Source organism: Periplaneta americana, chromosome 5 (genome assembly GCF_040183065.1).
Source record: "Periplaneta americana isolate PAMFEO1 chromosome 5, P.americana_PAMFEO1_priV1, whole genome shotgun sequence".
NCBI classification, from domain to species: domain Eukaryota; kingdom Metazoa; phylum Arthropoda; class Insecta; order Blattodea; family Blattidae; genus Periplaneta; species Periplaneta americana.
In genome coordinates, this window is record NC_091121.1 from 117892115 (window position 1) to 117905397 (window position 13283).

The 13283-nt window shown below is 36.3% G+C and overlaps 1 protein-coding gene across 3 annotated transcripts in view; it reads right to left on the bottom strand.

The window, feature by feature from the left end:
• DCP2 (decapping protein 2) overlaps positions 1-13283 on the bottom strand; it is a 111716-nt gene that overhangs the window by 41380 nt on the left and 57053 nt on the right. For all 3 annotated transcript variants that reach the window (XM_069826418.1, XM_069826420.1, XM_069826419.1), the window contains exon 6: positions 11030-11171. In XM_069826418.1, coding sequence (XP_069682519.1) covers positions 11030-11171 — 142 coding nt within the window. The remainder of the gene's footprint in view (positions 1-11029; positions 11172-13283) is intronic.

Sequence of the window (13283 nt, forward strand, 5' to 3'; positions counted from 1 at the left end):
ATATAAATATATGTCATATTTAAAAAATTGAGTGAGTTACACCCCCCTTGAATGTTAAACATAAACGTGGAAATGATGAAGATTTAAGCATTTAAATTATCTACGAAAATGGTACTGGGTGTATAACTTCATTAAAGAACATTCACGTTATTACTCATCTGAAAATTAAAAGATTCCCACCTTCTGCAGTTATACATGTAGTCTCTTGTGTGTGAACTATGCACGCCGCATTCCCTACCTTCCATTGTTCACCACATATTTCCTCAAATGCTAGGTAGATATGTTGTACCAACTCTTCTCGCATGTTAACTCTCTCACTGAGGTATACATAATGTCTTTAAACCATATGTCATTTAAAAAATCCATCACATTCCATCAGTGGCAGCTCGCAACCTCAAAAGTTGGTGAAGCTCTTTTATTAAGGGACATGATGTACGACTTACCTAGTTTTTGTAGTGATGAAAGAGTTTTTGTAGATTAAGTTGATTCATCTGTCTCTACGGATGGAGAATTTGTCAATGATGTCGTCATGAAATGGCTGCTTCTCAATCAGATCATGTAGCACGTTCTTGTGAATGGAGATGCGTGCCAATGATGTTAATCACCCTTGTACCATTAAATTGCGAAGATTTGTCTTTATGCAATTGAGTGCACAAAAAAACATAAAAACTTCACTCCACTGCAACGCTTGTTGACTAATGTCACAATAAGGGGAAAAAGCCTATAGGTTTCTTCAATACGTCTTTGTCTTCTCTTACGAGTTTTAGTGCTTGTATCAGGAGAAATGTTCTGGTACTCTTGATCTGCATAGAGAAGCTCTAGTTCTGTTTTCAAACGACTTACTTTGAACAAATTTGGGAAAGTCTTTTGTAGAGTGGCAAAAGAGCATTAGAAGGAAAAATATTAGAATACTGAAGAAATTTTAAAGTACTGGCAAAAGAGCAAAACTGAAGCTGTTCAATATCTTGATATCTAGTGTTAACTTGCATAAATATGACATCAAGTATTTCAAAAATTATTGTTTGTACTTCTGAAGAAGTTCACCTTCTGACAGCTTAACATATTTCCGCCCTGAAAATTAACCCCTTTCTTTAGCCTCTTCAAAAAACTGACAAAAACTTAATCTGTTTTCACAAAATCCATCCAAGTTCCATGCCGATTTTTTTATTCCAACTAACAAACAGGGCCAACAAAACAATTTTTCCAAATAAGAACTACTGCACAGCCACTGATATTCACTGTACCACGCACTTTTAAAATATTTGGTGTAAGATCTTGCACCTTTCGTTTTCAACTTTTTTTTGCCGATATATTAATAACAAGTGTTGGTTTCCCCGCTAACAATTTTTTTTTATTTTAGTCGGTTATGTAACGACACTGTATCAACTACGAGGTTATTTAGCATCGAAGAGATTGGTGATAGCGAGATGAGGCCGAGGATTCGCCACAGATTACCTGAGTTTCACCTTACAGTTGGGGAAAACCTCGAAAAAACCTAACCAGGTAATCAGCCCAAGTGGGGATCGAACCCACGCCCGAGCGCAACTTCAGACCGGGAGGCAAGCGCCACGCCGGTGGTTTTCCCGCTAACAATACATCTCTTTTGATCACCTTCAGTTCATCGCGAAAATGTTGTCTGTAACATGCTACACACTATATCGTTTATAGGATACATTCCTCGTTGTTAATAAAAATATTTGAGGCACCACTTTTAAAAATAATTATAAAACTATCACTAAAAATAAATAACTGCTTAGTTAACTTAATCTTCTAATACAGTATATCGTTTTAGCAACAAGACATAACACACTCACTCTATTCACACGTCTCACAAACTTAAATTAACAAGTACAAAGAAGTGTGAACACTGTGAAAGACAAGGAATTTTATCTCATTGTATTCGCGTGCCGTTATTTTCCTTTCAAAAGACCCAAGCCAGGAAGCTATAAGGTAGTTGCAGCTACAAGAGAAATGTTTCGTCAGTGATTCAAGTACCCTCGCAGACAGGCTCTATAGAAATCTTACAGGGGTTCATTGCCATGGTTACCCTAAACAAATCCGCTCTATCTCTGGAAGAGGGATATAGCTGCAATTGTCACCCTTCCCCACTCTGCGGCAAGACTATGGGACTGGTGTTCCATAATGCAGAATAACTAAGTGCAGAACATATCACAACGCAGAACATAAAAGACAAAATTGAAGTGAAATAAAATAAAATATTTAAATACTTGTAAATAAGTGAAGTCGCGCTTAGTAAACAGGTGAAGTGCCACTTCACGAGCTTCACCCGAAAAACCGCCCCTGCATTCCATAAAAAGTGAGGGTGCACGCATGATGCCAGAAATACACTTGTCCTCATGTATGCAATGGCATTTTTTCTAATAATGAAAAACTGCAAGTAAGACGACCCTTGAAAATGTATGGACCAATTAAATTATTGTTCAACATGACACTACATATTGCAACTGGAGCAGTGCTGGAAATTACATACCACAATCTCGTAGGGATTTTCCTCCAACCAAACATGTGAATTATGCATACTGAAAATTCCATTGTGGGTAAATTGAGCTTTGTCACTAAACAAAATGAACTGATGCAACAAGATCACTGTTTATCCATGCACAAAACTGCATTCATCTAGCATAGTCCTATGTCTGAAGATTTTGAGCTTGCTGTAAATGATAGAGGTGCATTTCCTCATCATTCAATGTTCCTCATATCCTACTTTGAGGAACACCCAGTCATATGAATATGCTCCTGGTACTCGTATGTGAAGAATATTTTCGTGTTCTCTTTCATTCTCGATAACTGCATGCTTATATGCCATTGCAGCACTGGGGACTGAACCAGTATCCCGCAATGACTGAAACATGTGAACGAAAAAAATCACATCACAGATTTCTACGATCTGGAAGTCTTCTTCGATATTTGTCCACAGCATTCGCAGCACGCTCGTCACAAAAGCCATAGGTACACATAAATCATATCTATGTACTCGGCATTGGCATTCTTGCTAACACACATGCTCTGAATGAGAGAAGACTCACTAAGATGATCTCGCTTTGTGTTACCAGCATTGCATTACCTCTAATCCTGATCATGATGTCACAAGACTCTGTGTCGCTGCTATCAGCTGTAATGTACATAGCTTCCAAGGGAAGTTCACAAGAACTGTTATGGAAGAAAGAACCCTAATTTTAGCCAAAATTACTCAAAATTGGATACATGTATATATGTACTTTTTCCTTCACAATGACATTGGGAATCAGATTCTAGAGTATCGCATAATCTTCATGAATCGCCCTGTATGTTATAGTTTTGTGAACTTCTAATCTGTTTCTGTGATTTATTTTGACATGAAAAATTTTTTTGTTACTACCTAGAGGACTCAAACTGAAGTAGATTGTAGAGAAAGCTGCTAAGTAGCCCTCATCGTAGTTTGGGTTTGATTTATTGCAAAGTGTGAGTTCTGTGAACAAAACAATCTTTTTTAGTACCAAAAGTAAACATGTCGTTCATTGATATATGTTTTCTAACACAAAACAAGATTGTATTTGTTACTATCCATCATGTACAGTGTGTTCCCTATCATCTGGTGAGTAATAACATATTTTAATTTCCATGATTTATTCGAATCTCTAGTTTTGGGAGCCATATTTGTTTAAACGTGCATCCTCATGTACCTTTGAACACAGAACATCTTCCAAGGTGCACGATACTATCGGTTTTAGTCTTTCTTTTATTGTAAGATCATGTCAAGAAGTAAGTCTGGAGTTAAGAGGCCCCCAATTGATCCGGATGCCTTGAAGAAAGCTGTTGAAGCAATTCTTGCTCCTCTAGGAAATATAATCTAAATCAGAGAAGTCTGCTCTGGTTTATGATGGCAAATACATTTTACATATGATTGTCAGTTCTTACAACTATATTCCCACCTATATCCCATGTGTTTCAACTTACAAGAGGGTATGTTCCAAGGTACATGAACCTGTTGTACCTTTGAACATATTACATTTTATTTTTTCCAGCCTTAATAGATGTGTCGAATAGGAAAATACATACAGGAAGCTGTAAAAGAATCTTCAATAATTATTTAAAGCATTTTTTTAATGAAAAAAATATATCATTTATCAAAATTAAAAAAAATAAAATGTGAAAAATGTTTAAAGGTACAACAGTCTCCCCTATTAACATATGGTGCTGAGATTTCAACATTGTCGAAATCTGACGAGGAAACTTGGCATATTTGAAAGAAGGATCCTGAGGCATATTTTTGGGCCAGTAGCAGAAAATGGGGTCTGGAGAAGGAAATATAATCATGAATTATATAACTTACATAATGAACCAGACACTGTTAGATGTATAAAGATCAGAAGGCTGGAGTGGGCAGGACATGTACTTTGTGCCAATGACAGAATGATAAAGAGGATATTTAATGCAGTGCCAGGAGGGACCAGGAAAGTTGGAAGACCTAAGTTAAGATGGGAAGAAGGAGTGAGAGAGGATGTAAAGATAATTGTAATTAAGAATTGGAGGAGCTCAGCACTATATAGGGAATCAATCAATCTTCTTAATGTATCCAGGTGTTTGCTGACAACATAAAGTTCACTATAGTTCACTGTAGTCTTTTCAGTTCTTGTTTTTCATGAGAAATGAAGGGTATTTTGATCGGTGTTCATTATAGATGCCTGTTGCTAGTAACCAGAATTAGGGTGTAGTCAATATATACTACAGAGGTGTGTCTTCTGCAACTGGTACTGATGATTTTAATTTACTTCTTTTATGGTTTATGGAGGGATAGTATAGAAGAATGTGTTCCAGATCATCATGATTATTACACCACAGACAAGTAGGAGTATCAGAAAGGTGAAATCGGTGTAGGTACAATTGTGTGACAATGTGACCTGTTCTGGCTCTTGTTAAAAATGTTTGAACGTTACTTTACTTTATTGGGTTATTTTACGACGCTGTATCAACATCTAGGTTATTTAGCGTCTGAATGAAATGAAGGTGATAATGCCGGTGAAATGAGTCCGGGGTCCAGCACCGAAAGTTACACAGCATTTGCTCGTATTGGGTTGAGGGAAAACCCCGGAAAAAACCTCAACCAGATAACTTGCCCCGACTGGGATTCGAACCCGGGCCACCTGATTTCGCGGCCAGACACGCTGACCGTTACTCCACAGGTGTGGACTGTTTGAACGTGTCTGGGCAAGTTTTTGTACATTTCCAGATCATTTCCTTTGTCAGAAGAGAGCCAATTGTTGATCTATAGGTTTATAAAATGAGATTTTACTGAAGCAAAGGCACTGGGTAGAGATATCACTTGAAGAGGTCTTGGTTGCAAATATGTTGCCTGTTTTGCAATATTATCGACTTTCTCGTTTCCAGGTATAGCTCGCACAAGGAACGATTACCGAAAAGCAATGGTGGCATTGCTGTCTGTTTTGACGTGTGTATGTAGGTACGTCGAGGGGGGGGGGGCGAGAGGTGCAGGCCGATGGAAGTACTGTCTCTTCCAAGAAGATGAACAAATGAGGATGTCGCTGTGGAAATAAAGAATATAGCAAGAGAAAAACTCTAAGCTAATTAAACGCGCAACATATGTTTACGAATGAAATAATACCGTGCAATACAAGACACGTATTCACATGCAATGAAACAAACTAAAGTTGTAATGTAACTATCACAACACAAGACTGATTCTATCGATGTCATTTCTCTTCCGACTGTACTCTTGAATATCATTCAAGCTATTTCGTGACCTTTCCTTGTACCCACTCCTCCTTATCGCATTGTTTGATTCGCATTCCTTCATCAGTATTCCCTGCTTGTGAGACCTATATGAATGAATGAATGAATGAATGAATGAATGAATGAATGAATGAATGAATGAATAAATAAATAATAAATAGGGAAGAATGGGGAAAACTTCTTCAGAAGGCCATGACCCACAGAGGGCTGTCGTGCCAATGAAGATGATGATGATCAGCAATGTAAGTAATATGAATGAAATTAAAAATATTATTGGTAAACAACTGACTGTCTAAGTCAGATCTATTCACCTCACATAATAATAATAATAATAATAATAATAATAATAATAAAACAGAACCTGAAATACACAATTTTAACCGTAATATTTATCATAAATGTGACTAGATACAATATGTAGTTTGGTGATCGCAATGCATTCTTTTGTTTTCCATGTACGTTATTTTGTCTTCGTGATGTATGGATCTAAAACACTTACTGTGAATGACAAAATCAAGAAGCATGTGGCATGCAAACTACATCTGCAGAATAAAATAAACTTGGCCATGTTAGACCAAGTATGTAGACAACAACTGGACAATGCTTATAGGTCGTCAATTTAAAAATGCCATGAACAAGTGGATAAAAGTAGATACATTCTGTCTAGATTAATAGACTATATAAAAGTTTGTGGAATGCACAAACTAGCTTCGAGGGGCCACAATGAACATAAAGACAGTAAAAATCAAAGAACTGTTCACAGATTAGTGGAATATGTGGCTTCCTTGGATATGACTATTATAAAGAGACACATACAAAGCTCGAACGTTTTCAAAGGTACATCTAAAACAAAACTGTTTTCAGAACATAGGAGGGGTGATAATAGGAGGAAAAAGAATAAAGTGCATAAGATTTGCTGATGATATGGTGTTCTTGGCAGAAGAAGAGACGATATGCTAGTGGAGCTAAATGACAACTGTGAGCAGTATGGGATGAAGATAAATGCAAACAAGACGAAAACTGTAGTCATACAAAGAAAGTTAACATGCGAATACTAAATGAGGCAGTAGAGCAAGTAAACAGCTTCAAATACTTGGGGTGTACTATAAGCAGTAACATGAGCTGCTGCCAGGAAGTCAAAAGGAGGAAGCTTTTAATAGAAAATGAAAGCATCTTCTGCGGATCTCTGGAAAAAGAACTAAGGAAAAGACTAGTCAAGTACTTTGTGTGGAGTGTGGAACTGTATCCAGCAGAAACATGGACATTATGACGAAGTGAAGAGGAATGACTAAAAGCATTTGAAATGTGGATATGGAAAAGGATGGAGCATGTGAAATGGACAGACGGAATAAGAAATGAAGCTGTGTTTGAAAGATTGGGTAAAGAAACAATGATGCTGAAATTGATAAGAGAAAAAAATTGGTTGGGTCACTGGCTGAGAAGAAACTGTCTAATGACGAATGCACTGGAAGGAATGGCGAACGGGAGAAGAGTTTGAGGCAGAAGAAGATATCAGATGATAGACGACATTAAGATACGTAAATCATATGCGAAGACTAAGAGGAAGGCATAAAATACGAAACATTGGAGAATGCTGGGTTTGCAGTGAGAGTTCTTCCATTTGGCAAAACACTATGTATTGTATTGTATTCTATCTAAAACAATTCAGAACGACATTTCAGAAGCCATTTTTTAAGGTGACCTGAACTCATATCTCGAAACAAACTACACAAACAAATTACCTATCAATTCAAGTTGACGAAACTAGTGATGTAGTTTGTATTATTCAGATAGACTAATTTTTCGATACCAGATTGAGGGCGATATTTATGAACACTTTTGGGGTTTCCTTAAAGTTGAAAACAAAATATTGCAGATGAAATTAGTGATCGTATAATGACAGAACCAGAAAATTGACTGATTAGTCACTCAACTTGACCACCTCAGATTTTTATGAAACTTTCAAGGAGCATTCTCCCCAAAGGTCAAAACTGAAAAAATATATTTTTTTTTGAAAAAAATTGTATCATGTTAGGTTTTGATGTAATTCATTTTTAAAATCTGCAAAAAAAAAAAAAAAAAAAGTTTAGGAATTTCACGAGCTTCAATTTGACTATGATTGATAAAATAAAAATATAATTGAAGAGATCAAAAAACTTTTTTCAAAACATTTTTGAGATGGAACATGGAAATTTTACTTGAGCAAATAATGAGATAGATTTGGAAGTAAATCCCGAAAAAACAAAGTATATGATTATGTCTCATGACCAGAACATAGTACGAAATGGAAATATAAAAACTGGAAATTTATCCTTTGAAAAGGTGCAAATATTCAAATATCTTGGACCGACAGTAGCAAATACAAATGGCACTCGTGAGGAAATTAAACACAGAATAAATGAAGAGTAGAAATAGCAAAGGTTCTAAGTGCCATTGTTTGGCATTTTCTTTTTCTGACTCATTGTATTCCATTCACCATCACCAATAAACAGTGGAAGATCCAGGAGCCAAAGATCTTTAGAAATAATTCGAACATTCACCCTAAAATGGCGAATATTCTAACTCCGGATGCTTTTCCAGTGTTCCATATGCCTCGCAGGTATTACTGGTTCCAAACTTTCTCCACAGCAACATGTTTTATAGTATACAACGGAATTATTACAATTTAGGCATACATGTTGCAGATTCGGACAATAGTAGTATGCTCCAATAATTGCACAGGCAAAAAACAGAATCGTGTAATTATATTTCTTACATGTTTTTTTGGTACATTATGGCCACTTTTATGAGATTATACAGAAGATTATTGTGAGTGGTTACTGCTTTATGAGTTGTAACCGTGATTTTCATGTAATTGAGAAGAGAATGAGAGTCTGCAAGTTATACATTCCCAGAGATTTGCATCACGTTGTGAGAACTGTTCGACTTTTTAAACTTTTCAAGGTTGTGGAGATGGAAGCACATGCTTTCTTTGACTTGAAATATGCCACAGACGCCATGATTAGTACCACAAAATGTGAGATTTCGGAACTGAGCATGATTCGTGTATCCAGAGAGTTCTCTGGTAGCTTTGTACCAAGAAAACATTTAGTAATCTAAAGGAATGGAAGGTAATAAACATTATGAAGAAAGGAAAACACCCATCAATGTACGAGAAACTTCTGTCCACATTCTCTCAAAATCAATGCTACCCAGTGCAAAAGAGCAGATTTCCTTAACCATTTTTACCAGATTATGCAAAGGTGTTTTATGAAGAACTTCACAGACATTTAAGCATCTCAACACAATCATGAGCTACATTGATATTTTATACTACCACCCTTTTTTATTTGGATGTTGTAATGCTTCTTTAAAAATGTGGCACTTGGAACACTCTAATTTACTGTGTTATACATGAAAATAAATATAAATTATTCATACATTATGTTTACGTTTAAGATGGATAAATATTCTTTACAACTACGTAATTAGTTTGAAAAAATAAACATAACAACAGAACTAGAAAAGTTTTTTACTGTTTCCTGTAAAATTTTCTAAATGGCACATAGACCCTTTGCCATTTTCACTCTTCAAATATGGAACATGTCTGCTATTATTCAGTTGAGAAGCTTTTGTCATCCAGTCTGCTTTAAAAAAATTGAAAGTTAGGATTTATAAAACAGTTATATTACCAGTTGTTCTGTATGGTTATGAAACTTAGACTTTCACTTTGAGAGAGGAACAAGGGTTAAGGGTGTTCGAGAATATGCTTAGGAAAATAGTTGGGGCAAAGAAGGATGAAGTTACAGGACAATGGAGAAAGTTACACAATGCAGAATTGCATGCACTATATTCTGCACCTGACATAATTAGGAACATTAAATCCCGAAATGCATAATGATTGTTAGTTGAAAGACCTGAGGAGAAAAAGACCTTTGGAAAGGCCGAGACGTATATGGGAGGATAATATTAAAATGGATTTGAGGAAGATGGGATATGAAGCTAGGGATTGGATTAATTTTGCTCAGGATAGGGATCGATGGTGGGTTTATGTGAGGGTGGCAATAAACCTCTGGGTTCTTTAAAAGCCTAAGTAAGTAAATTATCATCACCAAGATAGGCCTAACCTGATATTACAAGCTACAAACCATCTGTGAGGAATATTAGAGCGCAAAAGAAAGAATGAAGGGCTTCATTGCTATTTTTTTTTTCATGTTGCAGAGGGGGGGAAAAAAAGCAATGAAGCCCTTCATTCTTTTGTGCTCTAATATTCCTCACAGATAGTTTTATTGTGAAGGGTTGATCCATTTTTCTTTTAGTCTATTAAGTAAGATCAGAGAAGTGTTCTCGGAACCATAAATCTGGAAAATACCAGTCTAGCACCTTACTCATTAGTCAGTATGGAAGATCAAAATATAGAAAATTAGGCCCATTTAATAGAATTTCCGGATGGGTATTGTTTTTCCTTTAATATAGGTTGACCACATGAAAGTTCAACAAATTCAGTGTCCATAACATTGTGTACTTCCCTGTTAGTGTTACATGGAGCCTCCCTTCCAGCTTCACTTACTACCTGGAGTAAGCCATACTTTGGATGTTTGCCTATCCCCCATAAATATTGTTGTCTTCATGATAGAGAGGTGAGCATAGTAACTTGCTTTTTTTTTTTTTTTTTTTTGTATGACAACATTAATAAAGTAATAAATATTAAATTTGTAATAATGTGTAGTTTGATATCATGGTCTATGTAGAAAGGGGTTGCTATAACAACAAATATGTATTTAAATATTCTTGCACGACAAATCATTCCATAATAGGTTTGTTTCTAGACCAGTTTTAGACAGTTTGCAACTGTCATGAGCATGACACATCGACTTTTCTGCTTGTAAATTCCAAATGTGCATGTCCATGACAGTTGCAAACTATCAGAAACTGTTGCAGACACAAACCTAATATTAACTTTATGGCACAAGTTAAGCCACCATAATAGAAGTCATGACATTTTAGTTGGCATGGTAATATTTTACGGCACTGGTACAATAATGTGGCATATTATGAACGATTTTCACTAACGATGAAGCCTGTTTATAATGCTGGTGTACAACAAATATCTTTTCTGAGTTAACATGACAGATACAGTAGAATGCAAAATATGCCAAAATGATCACAAAAACTTAACCACATCAAATGTGACTCATTAGCAGATTAAAGAGCAACAGTAGTAAAAAGCAACTATTATGATATTAGTAATATTCAACACTGGATTTTCATACAAAGAAGAATCAAATGAAGTTCTTACTTGAATAGCCTGAGCAAACTGTTGTTGTTGTTTCTTATTTTTAGGAAGATTTGTTTCAACATCACCCATTGATTTGTGTCTATGTCTTCTTGTCCCTTGTGCTCCTTTTTGTTGTTTATCAAAAATCCACCTCTTTAATCGTCTGAAAAGTTACACATGAAAAGTTTTAGTAAGAATTGAAGCTCATTATGAATCATTCTCTGTAAGTATTAATATACAATGACACCTCTAATAAGTATATTCTGAAAACAGAAAGAAATCTACAATTTGGAACAGAAATAGAGCTTTCTTCATATAGAAATCCTAATTTTAAATCCTTTCTTTGTCCGCTTTCCTCTCACATAGCCATAACATAATTAAAGGAAAATATTTTTAAACTATCCAAAAGTACTACAATGCATAATTATCAATACAATAACACTATTAAAAACTGTAATAATCATGACAAAACTTTTTAAACAAAGCAGACACAAAAAAGAAGGCAATTAAGTTTCATATATTTGACATTTCAGATATAAAAGTAAAAAGAAAGTAATCAGAAGTTCAGATAGCATAGTTTTTATAGACTGCATATTATCTCCCACAACACTGTTAGCAAGTGAAGTAGTCTACATTGTCTACCACTATGGCTCAATGAATAGTGCGTGCATTTCCCAACCAAGCATTCTGTGCTTAGATTCCCAAGATGGGCGGAGATTTATCTCCATTCCACGGAACTGGGTGTTTGTTCTTTGTCTTGCACATATCCAGTGACATCTCTGTGGTGACCCTGCTTTGTGTTGACTACACAGTCAAGGAGACCTGCCATGACAAGAGTTTAGTGTTGGTTCACAGAAAGATCAAAACATCTAGAAAAAGTGTCTCACGAAAAAAATGGAGGGCAGTTTGTATATATACCACGTAATTAGCTGAAACATGTTCATATTGGACAAAAGTGGCTGATACAGGACATTGTACAGTACCTACTGTTTACCCACAGTATGTTAAATTATTGAATGACTGATCTGAAGAGAGGATAAAAAGGACCAAAGCACCTTAACCACAATAGCATTTGCACATTCCTTGTAACCAATCTATCATATTCAACGAATTCATTTCCAGATTCTCTGTAAGTTTCAGAACTTTCCTTATAAAATCAAGACACCCACTTCTTGAGGAATCATTCTCCTCAGAGAGAAAGATGAACAATAACAAAATTAGTAATGTTAAATATATGGAGTGCTACCCGAAAGTTCCCGAAATTCATAAGTGGCACACGACCGGGCACTAGTATGACAAAATGCCGCTAGGTGACTTCATACATCTCTTGTGAGTCAGTGTGATAAGCGGCTTCATTCTTAGTGGACGCATTTAGTATTTGTGAGCTCATTCTTAGTGGACGCATTTAGTATTTGTGAGCACTTTTCCATTATTACATGTTGCTTACATTGCAATTTCACAATGACAGATTTGAGGGAGCAGCGCGTCTGCGTAAAGTTCATACTCGGGAAAATTTCTGCATAAACACAACAAATGTTAAAGCAAGCATTTGAAGATGATGCTCTAGGCCACATCCAAACCTACGACTGTTTCAAGCATTTTAAAAATGGCCAAACATCAGTTGATGATGATGATCGTTCTGAACAGCCATCAACTGGCATTACACAAGAAAATGTAGCTGCTGTTCGGGCTGTGATCGTGCAAGATCGCAGGCAGACCATCTGTGACATTGTTGGACTACCGCATGGCATGTGTCAGAGGATTTTGTCTGATGAATTCAACGTGAGGAGGATTGTGACAAAGTTAGTTCAGTGTCTACTGAGTGCTGAGCAGAGACAGGATTGCCTGGAAGTCTGCAGGGATCTTCAGAATCAGCTTCATAATGACCCAGACTTCCTTTCCAAGTTTGTCACAGGTGATGAAAGTTGGATTTATGGCTAAGGCCCCAAAACCAAACAGCAGTCTTCTCAATGGAAAAGTCATCTTTGTCCCGCTCCAAAAAAGCCCGTCAAGTGAAGAGCAATGTGAAGTCCATGCTCGTGTGTTTTTTCGACATTGAAGGGATTATTCACAAGGAGTTTGTCCCTCCTGCTACGACAGTCAATGCAGTGTTCTATTGTGACATCTTGAGGTTGTTGAGAGAGAACGTGAGGAGGAAACATACGGAAATGTGGTGTATGGGCAATTGGTTTCTCCATCACGACAATGCAAGACTGCATACAACTTTCATCCTGCAAGATTTTCTGAGGAAAAACAAAATGACAACCGTTTCTCA